Below are 25377 nucleotides of genomic sequence, written 5' to 3'. Positions count from 1 at the left end.
AAGAAATAGTGAAAGGGACTTATGAGAAAGGAGGGAAACTGAGTGGGAAAAAATGAGAGAGGGAGACAAGCCATGAGAGACTCCTAACTCTGGGAGACAAAGGGTTGCAGAAGGGGAGGAGAATGGGGGCATGTGGTGACTAGGTGATGGGCACTAAAGAATGAACACTGGGTATTATACTATATGCTGGCAAATTGAGTTTAAATAAAGTATTTTTAAAAAACAGAACTACCTTATGATCCAGCAATTGCACTATTAGGTATTTACCCAAAGGATACAAAAATATTGATTTAAAGGGATACATGCACCCTGATGTTCATAGCAGCATTATTTACAATAGCCAATATATGGAAGCAGCCCAGAGTCCATTAAATGATGAATGGATAAAGAGGTGGTACGTGTGTGTGTATTATACATATGTGTATATAGCAGAATATTATTCAGCCATAAAAAAGAATGAAATCTTACCATTTGCAATGATGTGGATGGAGCTACAGAGTATTATGCTAAGTGAAATAAGTCAGTCAGAGAAAGGCAAATACCATATGGTTTCACTCAGAGGTCTAGTTTAATAAGCAAAAGAGATGACCATAGAAGAAGAAAAAAAAAAGAAAGAAAAAGGGAGAGCCAAAGCATAAAACAGACTCTTAACTACAGAGAACAAACCAACATGTTGGAAGAGAGGCGGGTGGGGGATGGGCTAATGGGTGATGGGCATTAAGGAGGGCATTTGTTGTGATGAGCACTGGGTGTTGTATGTAAGTGATAAATCACTAAGCTCTACTCCTGAAACTAATTACACTGTATGTTAACTAACTGGATTTGTAATAAATCTTGTAAACATAGAAAGGAGATAAGAGAAACAGGAATAAAGATGGAAATGAAGGTATGAGACTTCTGAAAGAAGGCAACATCTATAGCAAAAGGAAAATGAACTGAGAAGTAAAAAAAAAAAACCTGGGTCCAAATTCTGTTCTATTGACATTTTTACTTTTCTTTCTATTTTTTTATTAGAGACCCAGAGAGAGAGAGAGAGACGGAGAGAGAGAGAGGCAGAGACACAGGCAGAGGGAGAAGCAGCCTCCCTGTGGGGAGCCGGACATGGGATTGGATCCCAGGGCTCCAGGATCACTCCCTGGGCCTAACGCAGTGCCAAACCGCTAAGCCACCAGGGCTGCCCTTTTTTTTAAGATTTATTTTTACTTTTCTAAGTTTTAGTTTTTCTTTTTTAGAAAACAGACTATAGGTACCTCGCATGGCTGTTATCAACTGTAAATAAGAATATGTGCTTGCCATGATAAATGTCAAATACATGTTGGTTCCTTCCCTCTTCCACAACAGGGTAAAAAATGTAGAGAAACTTAACAACTTTATTAGATACAGCACTCATACTTCTGCATTCTTCCAACCCCTGTCAATAAACGAAGATGTCTCCAATGACTTCTATTTGCTAAGTTCCAGGCTAAGTGCTGTTGGCATAAGAAACAAACTAGATGTGGCTTCTATGGCTCCCATAATTCAGTATTCCTGAAAGATTCCTTATTCCTACTCCAGATGATTAATTCCTATTTAGATTAAGCATCAAGTGCATAAATGATTAAAGTGTTAAAAAGCTTAACAGAGTTGTAAAGATTGTACTCTCAAGTTAGTTCTACTAGAAGGGGATGTATTAAAAACCCAACCTTTCATTACAACTATTATTAATAACACATTAAAGAAATTAATATTATATGTTGATACTCCTGCTCCAGGAGATGGAGCTTAATCTTTCTTCCCCTTTAATGTGAACTAGATTTAGTGATGCACTCTCAAAGAACAGAGTATGGGAAGTGAGAAATAGTAACTTCACAGTGAAGAAACCTTGCAGACATTACCTTAACAAGCGATCCAGGTTATGAAAAACATGGAACAACTAAGAAACTGTCAGAGACCACAGGAAACTAGGGAAACTTAATGACTAAATGCAATATGATATCCTGGATTAGATCCTGGAACAGAAAAAGGACTTAAGTAGATAAATGATAAAATTCAAATAAAGCCTGGAGTTTATTTAATAGTGGTGTACTAATGTTAATTTCCTAGTTCTGGCAAACATACCATAGTTGTGTAAGAGGTTAACATCATGGGAAACTGGATGGAGGATATATGGGAACTCTCTGTACCATGTTTGCAACGTTTCTATAAATCTAAACTTATTCCAAAAGAAAAATGTTTATTTTTAAAAAGGAATTAACTCTAGGGGCACCTCAGTGGCTCAGTGATTGTCTGCCTTTGGCTCAGGATGTGATCCTGGGGTCCTGGAATGAAGTCCTGCATCAGGCTTCCCCCAGGGAGCCTGCTTCTCCCTCTGCCTATGTCTCTGCCTCTCTATGTCTCTCATGAATAAATTAAAAAAAAAAAAACTTAAAGAAAAAAAGGAATTAACTCTAGCAGCTTTAATTCGGATTTTTAAATACAGATTTTTATAAGTATTCTTTAATCTCTTTTCTGAGATCCTACGGTACAAACTGCAAAGCTGTCATTGTGTAAATGTCTTTTGATGAGGTTATTTTGTTTATTCTACTTTTCACTGTATATTTATTGTCTACTTGCAAAGTTTGAGGACACTTTTAATTGGTTTTCAAGGCTCTAACTGCTGTAGTAAACATGAGCAGAGTCCTTCCCAAAGAAAGATTTGCTAATTCGCAAATAACCAAATTCACTTACATAAACGGTGACATAACTATATTAAAGAAAATAAACTTCAGATAATGCTAATAAGTTTCTCAATCCATATTCAAGAATTATACACTGATAATGTTTTTTCTTCTAAATTACTGAATCTCTCAGGTCTTTTTTTTTTTTTTTTTTTTAAAGATTTTATACATTTATTCATGAGAGACAGAGAGAGAGAGAGAGAGAGGCAGAGACACAGGCAGAGAGAGAAGCAGGCTCCATGCAGGGAGCCCGATGCGGGACTCCAGGATCAGGTCCTGGGCCAAAGGCGGTGCTAAACCGCTGAGCCACCCAGGCTGCCCTCTCAGGTCTTTATTTACATTGTCAGCACGTTTTAGCAATTGAAATGGTATTAGTATTTTCTTGGTATCTAAAAGAAAAGCTCTAAATAGCCAGACCTACTGGTTCATTTCTTTAAGAAAAACAGACTTTTGCTAACTACTCCAAACCTGTTACAGTGTATTTTTTTCCTTTTTAGTGAGCAAAAGTACCAAAGTGACCAAAACACATAGTTACATGGTGCTAATATGTACAGCCTGACAATTCTAGGAAGAGAAAAACCACACACAATAAAAGTATCATAACATGAATATGGATTCTATCCGATATTTGCTCAGCACTGGTCTGTCCAATATTTTTCTATGTTTGCTTTTCTGTGCTCTACCAGCAATATCTAATTTTCATCCTCGAAGTCTTTTGATTGGTCAAAGTCTATGCTAGATGTTATAACAGCTTGAGGGGAGGGGTGGGGATGGGCTGGTGTTCTTTCTAGCCTAGCCACAGTCACCACTGGAACAAATATGAAGCATGTTAGAGAAAAGGAAGGAATCAGTCAGTAAACTACTGGGTACTCATTGCAGGAAATAAATATTTACATCTGGAACACATCTCCATTGGAACTATGTTAATAATGACCCCACTCCCAGGACCACATTCCTTACCTCCAACCCCTTCAGCTAAATGGAGCATGTTTACATATCACTAGGTTAGGGATAAGATTTGACCCTGGCAGAACTGAAATCATAGACCAGAAAAACATTGTGTGATAGGGCATTTTTGTACTTTTAAAGGTGTCAGATGGACACAGGGCTCATTACCTAGCTAAAATGCAAGTGCTCAAGATGAAGTACAAAAACTGCTATAGGAGAGTTGAATTTGAAGAAATTAAGTCTAAGAAGGATCAAAAAAGGTTGCAGGAGAAGGTAGCACTTAAGTGGGACATTGAATGATTTTCACAAGACAGGAAGAAGGAGCATTTCAGAGAGAACAAAGTACGTACAAATACAGGTGAAAGTGCACAAGAGGTATGAGAATGGGTGTGTATTTCAGTGTAGTAATGTTATGCACTGAATGTTTGTGTCCCCCTAAAATGTGAATGTTGAAACCCTACTGCTCAGTGTGATGGTATTAGGAGATGGGACCTTTGGGAAGTAATTAGGATTAGATGAGGCCACGAGGATGGAGCCCTCATGAATGGAATTAGTGCCCTCATAAGGGTCATGAGAAAGTTTGCTTGTTTGTCCTGCTCTCTGCCATGTGAAGATACAAAGAGAAATCAGCAAGCTGTAACCTGGAGGAGGGTTTTCACAAGAACCTGACCATGCTAGTACAGTGATCTTGGACTACCAGCCTTCAGAAATAAATTTCTGTTGTTTACAAGCTACTCAGTCTATGCAATTTTTAAATTTTTTTATGTATATATTTATTTTGAGAAAGATAGTGTGGGCGGGGGGGAGAGAATCTTAAGCAGACTCTACACCCAGTCCAGAGCCCAATGTGGGGCTTGATCTCACAACCCTGAGATCATGACCTTAGCCAAAATCAAGAGTCAGACACTTAACTGACCCACCTAGATGTCCTATGCTATTTTTAAAATAGCAGCCTGAGGTAAGACAAGTAGGAATAAAGAAGACTTTAAAGAAGTAAGATTATCAAAGATGCGATCAGAAAGACTAGGGGCAGATCTAAAACAGCTTGAAAAATCATCCTAAGGAATTTGGAATTTATTTGGGAGGCCACTGAGCTTTTGAGTACTATAGAAAAATGATTTAGTGTGTGTGTATGTGTGTGTGTGTGTGTGTGTGTATTTAGAACAGTTTTACGTTCACAGTAAAATTGAGCTGAAGGTAGAGATTTCCAATATACTCCCTTTTTCCCACATACATAGCCTCCTCCATTATCCACATCCCCCACCAGAGTGATTCATTTGTTATGCTGGATAAACCTATAGTCATATATTATAATCAACCCAAATCTATAGTTTAAATTATAGTTGACTCTTGGTGGTATAGGTTTAAGTATGAGTTTAGGTAAATGCATAATGACATGTATCATCCACCATTATATTTTCACATAGAGTAGTTTCACTCCCTAACAGAGTTATCCTATTACTTAAACTTTAAAATAAAATTATTTTAATATTTTTATTTATTTAATTTTATTTATTTATGACAATCACACAGATAGAGAGAGAGAGGCAGAGACACAGGCAGAGGGAGAAGCAGGCTCCATGCACCGGGAGCCTGATGTGGGATTCGATCCCGGGTCTCCAGGATCGCGCCCTGGGCCAAAGGCAGGCGCTAAACCGCTGCGCCACCCAGGGATCCCTAAAATAAAATTATTAATGAAGACCCATAAAACTTCTCAATCAATACCAGGAAGATAGTTTTCATGTTAAAGAAAAGCCATAGGATCCCTGGGTGGCTCAGAGGTTTAGCGCCTGCCTTTGGCCCAGGGCACGATCCTGGGGTCCCGGAATCGAGTCCCACGTCAGGCTCCTGGCATGGTGCCTGCTTCTCCCTCTGCCTGTGTCTCTGCCTCTCTCTCTCTCTCTCTATCATGAATAAATAAATAAATAAATCTTAAAAAAAAAAAGCCATGTATTTGATGAGAAATATATAGGAGCCTTCTTCCTTCTTTCCCATATATTTCAAATTGTTCAGAAAAAATAATTTTGAATTAAGAAAAAAAGAAAAGCATGTCTTTACTAGGTCATCTACACAAAGATTTCATAGAAATGCTTGCACATTCAGCCTTTAGTTTTCTCTTTAACTACACTGCCCCTTAAAATATGTAGTATTCTCATCCTGAAGATATAGAGGAAGTTATGAAACCTCTAACAAAGATGAGAAAACTTGTTACAAGAGACATCTCATAAAATGATAATTTATAACCAAAAACTCTTCTAATTCTGAACCCCTCAGGGCAAGCAAAATAAACCTGTAAAAGGATATTTGCCTTCCTCTTAGAGAATCTACTACTGTTTGTATATATCAAATCACCACATTGTATACCTTAATATATACAATAAAATATATACAATTTTTGTCAGTTATACTTCCATAAAGCTGGGGAGAAAATGAAAATCAGGTTGGATTAACCCTCTTCCAAATCAAATACGTCACCTCTACCATCAATCTCCTCTTTGTCCTGTCAATTCCTCATCATCAACTGTTCACAATTTTCCTGTTCCTAGGATTTAAGCAAACCTTCTCTCAGTTAATGAAAGTCAGAGTTAAGTAAACACTCTCATTCCCATTTTAACATGTGAAAACTGATGCTTTTAGAATTCATGTGACACATTAAGGTCATATGACTAGTGGTGGGGATTAAGAGTAGGGGTAACAGGTTGGCTGACCCCTACTCTCAATCCAATACTCATTACACTGAACCAGGATGATTATTTGAGGCAACTTTTTTTAAAAAATATTTTATTTATTTATTCTTGAGAGAGAGAGAGAGAGAGAGAGAGAGAGGCAGAGACACAGGCAGAGGGAGAAGCAGACTCCATGAAGGGAGCCCGACGCGGGACTCGATCCCGGGGCTCCAGGATCACACCCTGGGCTGAAGGCAGCACTAAACCGTTGAACCACCCAGGCTGCCCTTGAGGCAACATTTTAAAGAAATTTCATTATAATTGAAGTGGTTGAATTATTTGCACAATACAATCATCAGTGATCAAGCCTGACATATGATTAGATATATTTTATAACTTAGCCTTCTCTTCCTGATCATAGGGATGACCTGGTTAAGGACATGGATATTTGCTTCATTTTGTTTAGTTTCACTGGGATTATTTATGTATGTGTTTAACTCTATTTTTTTTAACTTATTTATTAATGAGAGACACAGAGAGAGGGGGGAGGCAGAGACACAGGCAGAGGGAGAAGAAGGCTCCTTGCAGGGAGCCCAATGTGGGACTTGATCCCAGGACTCCAGGATCACACCCTGGGCTGAAGGCGGCGCTAAAACGCTGAGCCACCGGAGCTGCCCTTTAACTCTATTTTTTATCCAAACTGCCACTATATATCTTTCTGTAGTAGGTTCTCTAAGAGAAAAATGATTTAGAACTGCATTCTAGAAAGCAAACTGTATGAAAAAAGACTGGAATTAAAAGATGAGGCATCTAGATCAGTCAGAAGGCTACCCCTCTCTTATTTGGGAGAGGCAAGTGCTTTAAGTCAGGCAGTGCCTCTGAAAAAAGAAAGAAGGAGGGGTGGATATCAGAAAAGGAAGTCAACAAGACTGGAGACTTATTAGATCTAAAGACATTAGCAAGGAGAGAGTGATGTCAGTAAGGCAGGCAAAGCTAGAGGAGAAACAGGGAAGATAATGAATTATCTTCAAACATGCTGACTTGGGAGTAGAAAGAAGAGTAGCAAAGAACTGCCATTTTTCATCATAAACTTAGTTTTATATACTGTTTGAATTTTTAATCTATGTAATTTGATAAAAGAGAAATTCAAAGAAAAAAGTCAGGGTTCAGCACAGGAGAAGAAAAAAGGAATTATCCTAAATTGGATGTTAATACAGTATATGGCATCATGGACTTCAAAACATTTTGATTCTTCAAGTATATCATTCCCATGTTAAAACCCAAGAGAAGGATAAATTTTGGTACATTCATACAATGGAATTGTTTTTAAAAAGCTTTATTTATTTATTTATGAGAGACACAGAGAGAGAGGCAGAGACATAGGCAGAGGGAGAAGCAGGCTCCCTGCAAGGAGCCCAATGTGGGACTCAATCCTGGATCCCAGGAACACGCCCTGGGCTGAAGGCAGACGCTCAACTGCTGAGGCACCCAGGTGCCCCTATACAATGGAAATCTATTCAGAAATTAAAAAACAATGAACTACCTATAGGCAACAACATGGGTAAGTTTCAAAATTATTATGAGTAAAAGTCAGACAGAAAAGAGAGTCCATATTGTTCCATTTTTACAAAACTCTAGAAAATACAAGTTCATCTATAATGACAGAAAGCAGATAAGTGGTTATGAGGAGTGAGGGGGTAGGAGCAATCTAAAGGAGGTGCACGGGGAAACTCTTGGATGTCATGACTATGTTCATTATCTTGACAAATGTATACATATAAAAACTTCTCAAACCGTATACTTTAAATATATGCAGTTTATTTTTATTTTTTTAAAGATTTTATTTATTTACTCATGAGACACAGAGAGAGAGAGAGAGGCAGAAACACAGGCAGAAGTAGAAGCAGGCTCCATGCAGAGAGCCTGACATGGGACTTGATCCTGAGTCTCCATGATCAGGCCCTGGGCAAAGGCAGTGCTAAACCACTGAGCCACCCGGGCTGCCCATGCAGTTTATTTTATGTTAAAACAAAACAAAACAAAACAAAAAAAACCTCAGGGACACCTGGGTGGCTCAGCAGTTGAGCTCCTGCCTTCGGCCCAGGGCATGATCCTGGAGTCCCAGGATCAAGTCCTCCGCATCAGGCTCCCTGCATGGAGCCTGCTTCTCTCTCTGCCTATGTCTCTGCCTCTCTCTCTGTGTCTTTCATGAATAAATAAATAAAATCATAAAAAAAACTCAGAAAAAAACAGTAAAAACCATATTACCCTTCTTCTCCAGTCCTTCTCATTTTCAGTGAAAGTTCATTAGCTTTTTACAGCTAAATTCTCTTTTTAAATTATCCCTCTTTCTATCAGTCAAGGTTTTAAAACTACAGTAATAATAAAAAAAAATCTCTTTGAAAAATCAAAAGTTTAAGTAATAAAATTGATTGACCAATATGAATTAATCAATCTTATTCCAGTAAGTTGGATAATTTGAAAACCACAGAAAAAGGATGCCAAACCCAAACCCTAACCCTAACCTCAACCCTGACCCCTAAATCTAACTCTACCCCTAACTGGTAACCCCTAAACTTTACCCCTAACCCTAACTCTAACCTTTGGAGAAGTCTCTAAGCTGCAGGATATGAGGCACATATGCCCACCCTAATCCTACCTCTCAACCTAGTCCTAACCCAAACCTCAACACTAGCCCTTAGCCACTAACCCCTAACCCCACACCCTAATCCTGGGCCTATCCCTCTGGAGAGGTCTCTGAACTACATGGTAATAGTCACATGCCCTCACCCTGGCCCTAACCCTTATTCTAGTCCTAAACCAAATCCTAATCCTAGATCTGAGGGGAAAAAAGATTTAGGTGACACACACACACACACACACACACACACACACACACACAATGGAATACTACCCAGTTGTAAAAAAGAATGAGATCTTGCCATGTGCAATGACATGGATAGAACTAGAGTATTATCCTAAGTGAAATAACTCAGAGAAAAACAAATACCATATGATTTGACTCATATGTGGAATTTAAGAAACACAACAAATGGTGATAAAAAAAAAAAGAGAGAGAGAGAGAAAAGAAAGAAACAGAGGCAAACCAAGAAACAGACTCTCAACTGTAGAACACACTGATGGTTACCAGAGGAGAGGAGTGCACTTCTGATGAGCACCAGATGTTGTACGAAGTGCTGAATCACTATATTATATACCAGAATCTAATACCTGGAATTAAAATAAAAACTTAAAAAAGAATTTGTAGTGTTTCTGAAAATGGATGTGAAAATAGAGATCAAAACAGAAAAAAAGAAAACCACAGTAAAGAAACTTGGCATTACTGCAAGTAAATGTATGATTTCCATTATTTCAATACTGAAACTAGTCAATGATATTCTCAACCCAACTCATCCACAGGTATTATCCCTGAAGTTTCCCCAAGGACTTGCCAATGTCTACACTAATCTAAAATTATTTTCCTCTTATATTCTTTTTTTTTTTTTTTAGATTTTATTTATTTATTCATCAGAGAGAGAGGCAGACACACAGGCAGAGGAGAAGCAGGCTCCTTGTGGGTAGCCCAATGTGGGACTCAATCCCAGGACCCTAGGATCATGGCCTGAGCCAAAGGCAGATGCTCAACTGCTGAGAAACCCAGGCGTCCCTCCTCTTATATTCTTTTTGTTTCCCTCCTCTTATATTCTTAAACTTATTAAACCTAGTATTTCACTAGAATGTACTCTAAAGTAATTTTACCTCAAAAATGGTCACCTTAATGACAATTACATGCAGAAACTGGTTTTTAGTTACAAAGCATGTATGAAATAATAAATTATGCCGATAATTAACTAAAACATGGAAAGTTCAGAGTATTTTATATGAATCAATGAGTAGCATTACTTCCTTAATAACCTCTGTGTAAGCAGTGAAAAACAATGGGCAATTCCTATCTCTTAGCTTTGATGAGAAAGATCAAGTTTACATTCGTGTGCCTTTGATTAAGAAGTGATCTTATCCAGGGGCTCCTGGGTAGCTCAGTCAATTAAGAGTCAACACTTGGTTTTGCCTCAAGTCATGATATCAGGGTCCTGAGATCAAGCTCCGAGTCAGGTTCCACACTCAGCGAGGAACCTGCTTGAGATTTTCCCTCTGCCTGCCCCCCTGCTCAAGTGCATACTCTCTCTAAATAAATAAATAAAATCTTTTTTATTTTCTTTTAAAAAAGTAATCTTGTCCAAACTGGGAAGACCACTTCTGCAGTGGTGACTCTGCAGGTTGGAGAGGTAAATAGGAACAGAATAGAATGTGTTGAGATCAGCATATCAATTCTCACGTCCTACACATCAAGAAGGGCCAAACACAAAACCTGAATTCTTGACAGGAATTGAAACATAGACCAGCAAAACATTTTGCAACAGAGATTTACTGTACTTTTACTATTAGAAGAATAAAGACACTGGAACATCCCAAGTAATGAGCGAATGACTCATGTGGAAAGCTTAATGCCCTTTAAAAATATATACACATATATAATATATATAAATATTTATACATGTACATAAAATACATATTTACATGTACTTTTAATCTTAAAATGTTTTGAGATAACAAGTTTTCCTAAAACAAGGTCCTCAGATTGCTCATTTCCTAGGAAACAGGGCTAGCTCATTTACCTTCATCCCATTAAAATCAGGACATGCCACTGGCAATCCAGCCTCCTAAATTCCTACACTGAAACACTGAGCTGTGTGGCCGCGGGAAAATTACAGATTCCCTCCCAGCTCAAAGTGTGTGACTCTAAGATGTAGAAAGAAACCAAGAGCTTGATGATTCTCACAAGGTCTAGGATTCCCACAGCAAGACCAAGTAATACTTCCCGTAACCCATTCTTTCCATCCAGTGCCTCAACCATCATAACGTTGTAATTATTTTTTAAATGACCACAAATTACACAAAATACTTGATATCCTCCTCAAGAATATAATCGGTCCTGGGGCAGCCCGGGTGGCTCAGCGTTTTAGCGCCTGCCTTCGGCCCAGGGCATGACCCTGGAGACCCCAGATCGAGTCCCACGTCAGGCTCCCTGCATGGAGCCTGCTTCTCCCTCTGCCTGTGTTTCTGCCTCTCTGTGTGTGTCTCTCATGAATAAATAAATAAAGAAAACCATAGCTGGGGGCATCACAATGCCAGATTTCAGGTGTACTACAAAGCTGTGGTCATCAAGACAGTGTGGTACTGGCACAAACAGACACATAGATCAATGGAACAGAATAGAGAACCCAGAAGTGGACCCTCAACTTTATGGTCAACTAATATTCAACAAAGGAGGAAAGACGATCCACTGGAAAAAAGACAGTCTCTTCAATAAATGGTGCTGGGAAGATTGGACAGCCACATGCAGAAGAATGAAGATGAACCATTCTCTTACACCATACACAAAGATAAACTCAAAATGGATGAACTCAAAATGGATGAAAAATCTAAATGTGAGACAAGATTCCATCAAAATCCAAGAGAACACAGGCAACAGGCTTTTTGAACTTGGCCACAGTAACTTCTTGCAAGATACATCCATGAAGGCAAGATAAACAAAAGCAAAAATGAACTATTGGGACTTCATCAAAGTAAGAAGCTTTTGCACAGCAAAAGAAACCGTCAACAAAACTAAAAGACAACCTACAGAATGGGAGAAGATATTTGCAAATGATGTATCAGATAAAGGGCTGGTATCCAAGATCTATAAAGAACTTATTAAACTCAACAGCAAAGAAACAATCCAATCATGAAATGGGCAAAGACATAAACAGAAATCTCACAGAGGAAGACACAGACATGGCTAACACGCACATGAGAAAATGCTCTGCATCACTTGCCATCAAGGAAATACAAATCAAAACCACAATGAGGGATCCCTGGGTGGCGAAGCGGTTTAGCGCCTGCCTTTGGCCCAGGGTGCAATCCTGGAGACCCAGGATGGAATCCCATGTCGGGCTCCCGGTGCATGGAGCCTGCTTCTCCCTCTGCCTGTGTCTCTGCCTCTCTCTCTCTCTCTCTCTGTGACTATCATAAATAAAAAATAAAATAAAAATAAAATAAAATAAAACCACAATGAGATACCACCTCACACCAGTGAGAATGGGGAAAATTAACAAGGCAGGAAACCACAAATGTTGGAGAGGATGCGGAGAAAAGGGAACCCTCTTGCACTGTTGGTGGGAATGTGAACTGGTGCAGCCACTCTGGAAAACTGTGTGGAGGTTCCTCAAAGAATTAAAAAAAAAAAAAAAGATCTGCCCTAAGACCCAGCAATTGCATCTTTGGGGATTTACCCCAAAGATACATACAGATGCAGTGAAAGACCGAGACACCTGCACCCCGATGTTTATAGCGGCAAAGTCCACAATAGCCAAACTGTGGAAGGAGCCTCGGTGTCCATCGAAAGATGAATGGATAGAGAAGATGTGGTTTATGTACACAATGGAATATTCCTCAGCCATTAGAAACGACAAATACCCACCATTTGCTTCAACGTGGATGGAACTGGAGTTCTATTATGCTGAGTGAAGTAAGTCAATCGGAGAAGGACAAACATTGTATGTTCTCATTCATTTGGGGAATATAAATAATAGTGAAAGGGAATAGAAGGGAAGGGAGAAGAAATGGGTAGGAAATATCAGAAAGGGAGACAGAACATGAAGACTCCTAACTCTGGGAAACGAACTAGGGGTGGTGGAAGGGGAGGAGGGCGGGGGGTGAGAGTGACTGGGTGACAGGCACTGAGGGGGGCACTTGATGGGATGAGCACTGGGTGCTATGCTATATGTTAGCAAATTGAATTCCAATAAAATTTAAAAATTAAAAATAAATAAATAAAATCATATATATATATAAATTGGTCCTTAACTGAACAGCTAGAGCACAATAAGCAGTCATTGGTGACTGCTTCTCCCTTACCCTGCTAAAGATAATGGTAATTTTTTTTTACATATTCCTACGGGAAAGTAATTACCAAGTGACTTTTACTCCTGAAAACACATTAGATACTTGTAATCATTGCTCCTAAATAACGCACTTAAAGTGCCATCCTAAAACTGACTGGTGTGGGCAGTCCATTATGGGAATGGTTGAATGGTTGAGGTTTTGGCACCTACACCTTTTCACCGTTACTCATTCATTTCAAACCACCACTAATTTACTTTTAAAAGGAAAGAAAGGAAAGAAAGAAAGAAAGAAAAGAAAAGAAAAGAAAAGAAAAGAAAAGAAAAGAAAAGAAAAGTCTTAATCCGTAGCAGTAAGGAATAGATTCCTTCAAAAGTGAAGCAGCATTGGGTCCTACGAATCAAAGGAACCTCTGCATTATTATTAAGGATTAAAAAAGTGGAAAAGAACACTCCTTTTTGTATTTAAAAAAAAAAAACACATTATGACACGCAGCAGAAAACAAGAAAACCATGAGAACGTACGGGAAAATACAGCAGAAATACCCCCAAGATTTTGAGAAGTTGTCCTTGATGTGAAGACTAAGGAAGGAGGGGAGGGGGGAGTATTTTCTTTTTCTTTTTTTCTTTTTTCTTTTTTTTTTTTTACAATAATCTATCCATTTTTATAACAGAGTGGAAAAAAAATCTATAGGGCTTAAATAGTTGATTAGTAAAACCTGTAGGGTATCCCTGCACTAAAAATCACGAAGATCCTGGGGATCCCTGGGTGGCGCAGCGGTTTGGCGCCTACCTTTGGCCCAGGGCGCGATCCTGGAGACCCGGGATCGAATCCCACGTCGGGCTCCCGGTGCATGGAGCCTGCTTCTCCCTCTGCCTGTGTCTCTGCCCTTCTCTCTCTCTCTCTATCATAAATAAAATTAAAAAAAAAAAAATCCTAACGCCAGGGAAGACACGACGATAAGCACCGTTTTGTGAACCTCGGAACCCTCACGAGGGGAGCCTCCTCGGCGGACGATCCTAAAGAGCCCACAGAAGCAAAGGCCGGCCCGTCCCGGCGGCTCACCATACCGCACCAGAATCCCACTTATGACAGAACCTCAGACAATCCCAACGGCGCTAAGCCTCCGGCGGTGGCCCCGCCCCACGCGAACGCTCCGCGGCCCCACAGGATGCACCGGACTGTCCCTCTTCGAGCCCCTTACACGTAATCGCTACTCGCTGAGGAGTAGGAACCCGAGGAGCTGACCCGGTCTTCACGATCGCAATCCTCATCTTCTTGGGAAGACGGGTCTTCAGGGAACTCATCCGGGCTGCGACGCGAGCCACACGAAACCGGAGACGCCATCCTCAGGCGTGCAAGAGCTGCAAGCCGCGTGGTTCAAACCTCGCAGCTCCGGCTCGCCGTAGCCGCCATGTTGTCTCCGCGAGGCGGGCGGGCGGGGGAGGGGCCACGTGACCGCCCATCCTCGGCTGCAATTGGTGGCCGCTCGGGTTGCCAGGGCGACGAGGAAGCTTTCCTGGAGCGCGCGAGAACTACCGAAAGAGGCCTGCGAGGTGAAATTTCCAGGGGGGGGGGGCGTCTCAGTCGGAAGAATTTAAGTGATTGAAGCTTCACCGCGTAGGGTCTCCTAAAGGCACTTTTGGAGCTGCATAATGTAGTAACAGCGGAGACCCACTGGGCTGCTGGTGGTGGTGGTGGTGGTGGTGGTGGTGGTTTTCCCCTTTTTTCTTACAGTTTGCACTTTACCCTGTGTTTCTATGCGCAACAGGTGCCCAAAGCCGTAGAGGCACTCAGCCTGGGGTTTTCTTGAGGTAAAGGTAAAATCTATAGGACTGGGGCAGCCCCGGTGGCTCAGCGGTTTAGCGCCGCCTTCAGCCCAGGACGTGACCCTGGAGACCCTGGTTCGAGCCCCGCGTCGGGCTCCCTGCATGGGGCCTGCTCCTCGCTCTGTCTGTGTCTCTCTGCGTCTCCAATAAATAAATAAGAAATTAAAAAAAAAAAAAGTTAACTCCTCTCTCCCTTTCCTCTGGGCCTCGGCTTTTGAGCAACGCCCTCCAGATGTTAACGTAAACGCGCTCCATTGTTTCTTTGCTTTTCACACTCTTTTGGCAACTGCAAACATTTTTTTATAGTTTTCCCAAGCAGACATTCTAGAGTGCTTCAAATGGGTGGCAGTGTTGTGAAATCACCTGCAGGTTCGTTTTGCAGCGCAAACTTATGATTTGAGGAAGTGTCCTCATCCTGGAGTTGGAAATGTACACTGATCGATTTTATCGGTGATTTGCGAATACCTACATCAAGCATTTTTTTTCCCTGAATACAAAATGATTTGAGAGTCGGCCATTTCTCAAAGTACTTGTTCTATCCATACACTATGCTCAGTATTCACATACTGTGAAACAAATATCCTTATACTAAAACAAAGAAACTGAAGCATTAGTCATCTTCATGGTCAATCGACGACAAGGCAACAAAGAAAAATTGAACCTAAGTCATTAACTGCTAGATTATGTTTCCTCCTCGGGATTCAGGAATTCAACTATTATAGGTCTATTCTAAGAAAATAAAGGACGCAAAAAAAATTCTGAAATTTGTGAAAGTGGAAGGAGGAAACAATCTAAATGTTCAACAGGGAAAGGTTAAATAATGACATGAAATATGAATATTATGCTGATACACGTTTTCAAAAAGTAACGCATGGGGGATATACTCATGGTATAGCAAGTAAAAAATGATATAATTATGATCTCAATGAAGAGGTGCTGGAGATTCAACTTAAACTACATGGGTATTTTATGACATAGTGGTAAGTATAATGAAACATGCAGAGTTCTAAGGAATACCCAAGGGAAAACAGACTGGGGTGTAGAGGGCCACAGCAAATTTCTTAGAGGAAGTCTAAACTTCTCTTGTTATTTTGGAGTACCGCGTTTCAAAAGGTAGTGGGAAATGAGTCCTGCCATGGCCCAAAGTGGTTATATACATGGAGAATTCTAAAGAACCTGATCAGTAGCAGGCTAATAGTATTTAAACTTTCAAGATGCAATTTAGTTCCATTTGTCTCATTAAACCACGTACATTTGAATATCCTAAGTTTTTTTGTTGTATAATTTCTAAATGTACTTTTCTAAATATACCAGCTATTGAATATTCTTTTGCACTTTAATTCAAATTAATTTTTTAAAAAGATGTTTATTTATCTATTCATGAAAGACACACAGAGGGAGAGGGAGAGACACAGGCAGAGGGAGAAGCAGGCTCCATTCAGGGAGTCCAATGTGGGACTCCATCCCAGGACTCTAGGATCATGACCTGGGCTGAAGGCAGCGCTAAACTGCTGAGCCACCCAGGGATCCTCTCAAATTTATAATTTTTTTTAAATTTTATTTATTCATGAGACAGAGAGAGAGAGAGAGAGAGAGAGAGAGAGAGAGGCAGAGACACAGGCTCCCTGCAGGGAGCCGGTGGATCTCAATCCCTGGTCTCCAGGAGCAGGCCCTGGGCTGAAGGCGGGGCTAAACCCCTGAGCCACCCGGGGTTCCCTATAAAATGGTTTTTATCTTATAGAAGAGCTATAGAGCACAGAGCTTATACCTGTTTATTTAAAATTATAATTTTAAAAAGTTTAAGTCATCCCCGGAAATTCACAACAGGGATTTTTTTTTTCCCTTAAAAAAGGTCTATATATTGCTCAGATTGGAGAACTAGTTCATAAAGGGATAATGGGGCAAAGGAGGTTCTTGAGGTGGCAAGAGAAGATAGCATCTAAGGCACAGATGGAGGGATATGATCTTGCTGACGTGACTTCCTTAAAACTGATTCCTAAAGAAGGGCACAAGTGTGGATGCTGATTTGCCAGTTTTAGTCAGGAAGCTGAGATACTCTCTATGTAATGGTGTTTATTTTCTCAGGTAAATAGAAGTCAACCTTGCCAGCTGAAAAAGATAAAGGAAGTAATGGGGTTAGAAGTTTGAAGAGAATGGATCCAGGAAGGAAGGGGAAACAAGTATTTTTATCAGCACTGAGACCCTCAAAAAATGTTTTAAAATGAGAGAAACAACATTATTTTTAAAAGTTGGAATCATTAAAACATACATATTTCTTCTCACCACAATATCAAATGTTAAAAATTACTTAAGATTCCATTCCAAAATTAAAAAATGCTTGGGGTACCTGGCTGGCTCAGTTGGGAAAACATGTGACTTTTGATCTCGGGGTTGTGAGTTAGAGCCCCATATTGGGTGTAGTGATTACATAAGTAAATAAACTTTTAAAAAATGCTTTAGGCAGCTATCTAATAAGTTGCACTTATTTTAAAAGCATCTTATTGGAAGTTTAAAAAAAGGACATTTAAAATTTTAACACAAAAACATATTTTCTTCATATAAATGACACTGTAAATTAAGAAACAAAACAGGTGAACATAGAAGAAGGGAAGGAAAAATAAAATAAGATAAAAACAGAAGGAGGAAAATCATAAGAGACTCTTAACTATAGGAAACAAACTGAGGGTTGCTGGAGGGAAGGGGGAAGATGGGTTAGTTGGAATTGAGTGATGGGCATTGATGAGGGAGGGCACTTGATGTCATGAGCACTGAGTGTTATATGCAACTGATGAATCACTAAATTCTGCCTCTGAAGCTAATGATGAATCACTAAATTCTGCCTCTGATGCTAATAACACACTATGCATTAACTAAATTGAATTTAAATAAAAAATTTTAAAAATAACACTTTTTTCCTCTATAAACATCTAATAATTTCATACCTTGCTCATAAACCTTCAATGCCACCCCATCAGAGAATAAAAGTCCAAACTGCATAGTCTCTTAAAAAAAAAAAATCCAATTCTACAAGCAATTGAGCACCAATGAGGAATTAGATGCCTTATTTCCTGCATTAATCAAGTTAATCAAATGTGCCCAACCTGTCAGATCAAAAGATCCCCTGGGGTTCATGTTAAACTGAGAGATTTTAAGGCCTTCCCCCACTTCAACAGGATCAGAATATCCAGGGAAGCTGACCTGGAAATCTCAATTTTAAACACATTCCACTGCCCCTCAGTGATCCCTAAAGTTAAGGTAAATTTGGGAAACACTGCCCTAGGCCTTCCCTCACTTCTAATATCATACCTGCAGGCCCACTGACCATTTACCTAACAGGCTAAATCCATTCCCATCTTTTGACTTTGAGCCTGGCAGGCAGACCTCTCCCTGCTCCAGAACCTACCATCTACATAATCTTGAGCAAATCAACCTCTCCAAGCTGCATTTATCTATGGATTCAGATAGTGGTACATACTTCATAGGACTGTTTGAAGTCCAATAAGTTAATGCATGTAAAATACCTAGCACATAAACTATCAATAAAACTTAAAAGCTATCTTACAAATCATTTACTTACATAGTTCTTTCATTGCGGAATGCTACTTATCCAAATTACTACATTTTCCTTCAAGATTCAGTTCTATGAGTACCCTTTTAAAGAAGACTCCTACACTCTTTCCCTATCTCAGTGACAATTCCTCTTTCCACCTTCCCCTCATAATATATATAATAAAATTCTGTTACAAGTACCAGTCTGCTTAGTATCTAAATTATTTAGGAATGTGTCTATCTTTGCTACCAAATGACAGATTCCTGGATGATATGACTGGATCTTTTTTGTTGTTGTTTTTCAATCTTTCATCTACACAAGGTTGAATAGGAACAGGAAGTGCCACATTAAAGTATCTCTTTTTTTTTTATTAAAGATTTTATTTATTCATGAGAGACAGAGAGAGAGAGAGAGGCAGAGACACAGGCAGAGGGAGGAGCAGACTCCATGCAGGGAGCCTGATGTGAGACTTGATCCCAGGTCTCCAGGATCACAGCCTGGGCTGAAGGCGGCGCTAAACCACTGAGCCACCCAGGCTGCCCTAAAGTATCTTTTAAGAAATATTCTTCACACTAGATATGTCTCTGAGTTATGTTAACTTTGTTGGCTAGTCTATTTCCATATGTTAGTTTAATAGACAAAAGGTTACTACTTTGCTTGATCTTCCACAAAAGAAGAGATAATAGCAATCACTTTATATTCTTATTTAAATTTTCAGGGTGTATATTAACTAATCATATTTCTAATTTTATATATCATATTTGTACTAAATCAATATCTAACAGGCTTAGATATACTGGAGGGGATGAAGAACAGAAAAAAATAACATGCCATTTTCAGGGCCTTTTAAAAAAATACTTTGTTTCATAATAGCAATTTCAGGAAGACTTAAAGACTGGAGTATATTCTCAATTTCTCTTTTCCACAACACAGATGGCCAACCATCTACTGAGCACTAAAATATGTTTAGTTTAAAATATATATGAAATAAAGTCCTTATCTTTCATAGATTACCATCTCAATTGGGCAAACAATACAATTCTGACATAAAATACACCATACACCAGATAAGAACATAATTAAATATTTAGTATCTTTAGCGGGTTTAACAGCTCTCTGCCTAGTAGTAATGGAAACTAGCAATGAGAAGTAAACAGGGCCACATGAGGTCATGTCCATTAAAAACTTTTAAACTGAAAGGAAAAATGCAATGTTTAGCATAGTTAGAAACTAATTTGTATCATCTTAATTGTGAATAGTGAAATAGTTCACGAGCTATGTGGTAATACTGACAACCCCAACCATTTTAAAAATCATGAATAAATAACTTGATAGACCACCAAAATAGCATTTTAAAAACCGAGGCTTCACAATATGAGATTTTTAAGATTTGGGATTGAGTCATCTAAGATAATATTTCAGCAATCCTGTGTTTATAGAATTGCATTATGATCTAAAATTCTAATTTTTCTATGTAAAAACTGAATTACCTGTAAAAATGTATGGAACTTGTTCCATAGAGATCATGCATTCTCTATTTGAATAATAATGAAATACAGATGAGAATACAGAGGTAAGTAAAAGTAACTGAAGTAGATGGCACGAAGCTCAAGCCCAAAACCCTTCATTTACTCCTACTTAACCTCATTTTATACTTTCATTTACAAACTATAAAAAATTTGGTGAAACATACTACTGCCTTAGATCAGTAGCTGCCAACCAGAAGGAAGAAAAGCCTCCTTAAAACAGGAATACAACTGCTGCAGAAATTGTTGATGGCTGACAATCTGCCAATGAAGAGGAAAGTAGGAAGCAAAAAGACACAAGAATTATATTTAAAAAAAAATCATAGCTTATAAATGAAGTGCCAGGTGCACCCAAAAGCACCTAAAAAAGGAAAAGAAAACTGCATGGCCGAAGCCTACAGTAATTTGATAATATGTGAAAATGCTTGATAATTCCTGAGTGCCATGCATTTTCTAGCCAGAGAAGCCACATTCTCATCGTGATTCTGGCACTAATAACTGAGTGAATGTGGATGAAATCAGTTTCATCATCTGAAGACAGAAATAATAATCCCTGCCTACTGTACAGGGTTGCTAAGAACCATATGAGATAAGCCTTGGAATCTAATGCCTACACCTAAAGAAATAGACGGTGTGTGTGCTATATGCTATATTTAAATTTTTTATTTCATTAGTTTTTTTAGTTTTTACTTTTTGAATTTAAGGGATATTTTATTCATCAGGAATATTATCTAATTGGGACACCTTTGTCCCTGATACGTCTGGATATTTGAGGTATTTTAAATATGCATATTTTTGCTGTTGCCAAAAGTCTGAAGTTTAGGTCATCAAACATTTTCAGAAACTTACTTCTAGCTCATTTTTTTTTTTGCTGGCATAGATGTCAGACCACACTACCACTCTGTCTGGGACCAGTTCCCTATATTAGCCATTAGGCTTTGGGCAAAAGTCACTTAGCTGACTTTTCTGAATCTTTAGAAATAGCTATCATTCTGTGTTTCATTTTAATTTTTTAGGATAGTTTTTGACAGAACTTTTATAGAACACTTACATATCTGAAATTCACACCACCACCCTGTGAGGTGGGTATTATCCCTTTGTATTACAGAAAGAACAGGAAAATAAAGACAAGTTAAAAATCTTGCAAGTCACACTACTAGTATGCAACAGAAACAGGACTCCAAGGGAACAAATAAATTCCAATAGCCTTTTGCATAGATTTTTTTCAAAGTCTTTGCAAAATACTAATGAGCCCTAATATAATGATTTGGGTACTTCTTATAATCAAGATGACACAAATATGTGTTAACTTACTTAAGTAAAAGTAACTGAGAAACAATATTGAAGCACTTCCTTGACTCCCAACAACTTATATGTAACTTCTAACCAAAAAGTGGGACAGCTTTTTTGCTCCAGCAATTGTTATTTTAGTCTTAACCATATTTTGTATCTGACACCTCATGCCGAGAAAAGTTTGCAACTTTGCTTCAATTTTGGTTTGGCTGAAGTATCTTTTTCAAAAGCACAGCAATTTAATGCTTTACAGTTTTAAAACCATATTTGCAGGGATCCCTGGGTGGCGCAGCGGTTTGGCGCCTGCCTTTGGCCTAGGGCGCGATCCTGGAGACCCGGGATCGAGTCCCACGTCGGGCTCCCAGTGCATGGGGCCTGCTTCTCCCTCTGCCTGTGTCTCTGCCTCTATCTCTCTCTCTGTGACTATCATAAGTAAAAAAAAAAAAAAAAAAAAATTAAAAAAAAAATTTAAAACCATATTTGCAACAGAAAACACACAAGTAATTAAATAAAAACTTATCCTTTAAAATAAGATATAAAAATAAAATAGACTAGTTTGCTATTTTTTCTTGTCTATGAACTTTCTACGGCTCAAGGCTATTAGTCTCTTTAATGCAATTGCCAAAATGTTGCGGATATCTTACAAGGGATGTTTTAAAGGAAAAACATAAACATTTTGTAAAACTGATATAAAAAAATAGGCCATGCTCTGGACTAGTCAATGCTAGCTATAGTAAGTAGATGAACATGGTTTACAAGTTATCTGGTTTCTCTAATTTCTATTACATTATATCTAAATTTATAAATACAAGTAAAAGACATTTGAGGAAAGGAACTTATGTGAAAATATAGTCCATTAAATGAAAGAGAAATCTCTATAGATGTCTCAATTTTTAAATATGTTTGAAAACATTAAATAATAAATAACCATTAATAAAAACGACACACTGCCAAAACAAAAAGACTTTCATGTAATGTTGAAAACAAAGCACTGTTAGCCATGATACTGACAAACACATTTATAGTTTCAGATTCCATTGGTTCTTATAGCATGTGGGAGCAGTTATTTGTAATTCAGATAGAGTAGTTTTTCATATACTGAGCAGGTTTATTCCAGAAACACTCCACTACTTACTTCTGAAATAATCATTTCAGTCTTGATGACTAGAGTTTAAACATATTCTTTCGCCCTGGTTCATTCAGACACATTTGTGCTTCGGATCTGAAACCCTGCAGTGCTAATCAGCTTGGAATTTTTTGGCACCTGACATTTAAAATATGAAATTCTGTTGCAGCAGGGTCTTAAGCTTATAACCCCTCCCAGCTTCATCAAAGTCATGCTGTGAATGAGTTTCTAGTTAATATTTTTTGGGGGGTTATTTCTGGACTGTAATTTTTATCAAATGCAGGGGGATCTGTCTTTGGGAAGTTAGCAGAATCCCCTTTTAGCTACTTGTTTGACAATATTTTATTGTATATGGCAGGGGCTCTCCTGGGGGGAGAGGGAAAGGAAACCAACTGCGGAAAATTGTAGGTTTCAGAAGACAGCTTTTAAATCGAAGAGACCCACTTTCTTCCTTGCACAATGTCTTTCTATTTTACTCACACTTCCAACAAAACAGGGTTTCTATGGCTCATATGGTTTCGTACAAAGACTTAAAAGGGTCACTTGAAACGTTTACAGATGAGAGAACTCACATAAACCTCCCCCCGACAGATATTTACTAAGGGCCACTTACTCTTTCTCACCACAAATGTATTCAATAGATACTTTCGATATATTTCTAAAAGTTTTCCCCATATCAACATGTCTTAAGAAGGCCAAGGCTTTTCTGGACTTAAAGCAGCATTTACTGCCTGACATCTCATCCCTCCTTTCTTAACCTTAAAACGGAAAGAGAATTAGCTATCCATATGGATCCTTAGTTCTTTATTTCCTGTAAACTTGTCATAGTCACCATGAACATTTAATATTCTTTGGCCTATTTTGCATAAAGTATAAGGTTGGGGGACGCCTGGGTGGCTCAGCGGTTTAGCGCCGCCTTCAGCCCGGGGCGTGATCCTGGAGACCCGGGTTCAAGTCCCGCGTCGGGCTCCCTGCATGGAGCCTGCTTCTCCCTCTGCCTGTCTCTCTCTCTCTCTCTCTCTCTCTTTGTCTTTCATGAATAAATAAATAAAATCTTTAAAAAAAGTATAAGGACGGACGAAGGTATCTAGGCAGTAAATTAATCACTACCAGTTTACGGAAAGTTGGGGTTCTCGTCCTTCTTGGGAGGAGCTCTTAAATTTCTTTTGTGTAGTTATGCGTGTAGACGCACGCGCGTGTGCCTTGGTGTGTGTGCGTGTGTGTCTGTGTTAGAATTTAGATTTGTTAAGGGATCCCTGGGTAGCTCAGCGGTTCAGCGCCTGCCTTGGGCCCAGGGTGTGATCCTGGAGTCCCAGGATCGAGTCCCGCGTGGGGATCCCTGCATGGAGCCTCCCTCTCTGTGTGTCTCATAAATAAATAAAATCTTTAAAAAAGAAAAAAGAATTTAGATTTGTTAAAAAGTGGCTCATTCTAAGTCCAATAACAAACAAAACTCTCAGGTGTTTTTTTTTCTTCTTCTTCTTCTTCTTTCCCTGAAGAAAGTCTAGAGGTGTTTTAAAGAAGAGCTTTGCTGTAATGTTTGGAGCTTCTTAGCAAGCGGAGTTTTCTGGCCCGAGTCCCAGCGGCGACACCGGGGCGGCTCCGGAGCATCCGAGGCTGGAAAGGGCGGGGTGCAGGTCCCGACGCCCTGCCGCGGAGAAGCCCAAGGAAGACTCTGCACGCGGGGACCCCCCCGCCCCCGCCCCCGCCCCCTCGCACTGACCTGTGGAAGAGGACGCGCTGCACCGAGTCCAGGTCCTCCAGGCTCCGGGGGGCAGGTGTGGGGAGGCTGGACCTGCCCGCCCGAAACATGCCCGCGCGAGGCTGGCGGCGGGGCTCGCGGGGGTGGCGGGCGCCCAGCGCGCGGGGCCGGCTCCGGCAGCGCCGCCTGCCCGGGCACAGCGGGGGCCGCGGCTGGGGGGCCCGCAGCGGGAAGAAAGGGCCGCCAGCGGGGGGCGCCCGGAAACCTGCGCCCGAAGCAAGGGCGGCTGTGTGCAGCGACGCCCGCCCCTGAGCCGCGCGGCTCTCGGAGCCCCGGGGCGCCAGGCCCCGCGCAGGTGGGCGCAGCGCTGGCCGCCACCCCGCGGGGCTCCGCGAGCGCACAGGCGCCCCCCTCCGCCTCCAGGCTCGCGCGCCCCGCAGGCTCGTCCGCACCGCGCCGCGCGGGCCTCCGGCGGGCGGTCCCCGGCTGCGCTCTTTCGCCGCCTAGTGCTCCTCGCCGTCCCTTCCCGGGACACCGGTGCCAGGCCCCGCCCCCAGCAGGGAAGCTGCCACCTGCAGCGTCGGGGGCCGCGCCGAGCCCGGGGGAGGAGGCGCGCGGCAGCCCCCGCGCGGAGGCGGGACGCGAGCGGGAACCCAGGCCAGCTGGCTTGGGTCGCGGCGGGGATGGACGTCCGTCGGTCCTGCTAGACATACACTGATCACCTGTGGTGCGCCAGGCTGCGCCCTAGCCTCCAGAGGTGACAGGATCAATCAAAGGTGGTGGCCAGGGGATCCCTGGGGGGCTCAGCGGGTTGGCACCTGCCTTGGGCCCAGGGCGTGACCCTGGAGACCGGTCTCGCATCAGGCTGCTTCTCCCTCTGCCTGTGTCTCTGCCTCTCTCTCTCTGGGTCTCGTGAATAAGTAAATAAAATCTTTAAAAGAAAAAAAAAAAAAAAAAGAAAAGAAAAGGTGGTGGCTGACCAGTCTCATGTGGCCTTTGTATTCTCTTTTTGGGATCTATGGGGTTTAAAAGTAGATTTCACCGGACAAGACAGCATAGGCGGTGAGCTTGGGTGTGGTGACTTTTAAACGCAGCACCA

General features: G+C 40.5%; 1 protein-coding gene across 6 annotated transcripts in view; it reads right to left on the bottom strand.

The window, feature by feature from the left end:
- Window positions 1-14674, bottom strand: part of INTU (inturned planar cell polarity protein) — an 84308-nt gene extending 69634 nt beyond the window's left edge. For 5 of the 6 annotated variants that reach the window (XM_055317056.1, XM_055317057.1, XM_055317059.1 and 2 more), the window contains exon 1: window positions 14457-14674. In XM_055317056.1, coding sequence (XP_055173031.1) covers window positions 14457-14599 — 143 coding nt within the window. In that variant the 5' untranslated portion in view covers window positions 14600-14674. The remainder of the gene's footprint in view (window positions 1-14456) is intronic. The other variant, XM_055317058.1, reaches the window with a different exon arrangement.
- Window positions 14675-25377: the final 10703 nt, after the last annotated feature.

Source organism: Nyctereutes procyonoides, unplaced genomic scaffold (genome assembly GCF_905146905.1).
Source record: "Nyctereutes procyonoides isolate TBG_1078 unplaced genomic scaffold, NYPRO_anot_genome, whole genome shotgun sequence".
NCBI lineage: Eukaryota > Metazoa > Chordata > Mammalia > Carnivora > Canidae > Nyctereutes > Nyctereutes procyonoides.
The sequence above is the reverse complement of the archived record's forward strand: the minus strand, read 5'-3'. Positions and strand labels throughout refer to the sequence as shown.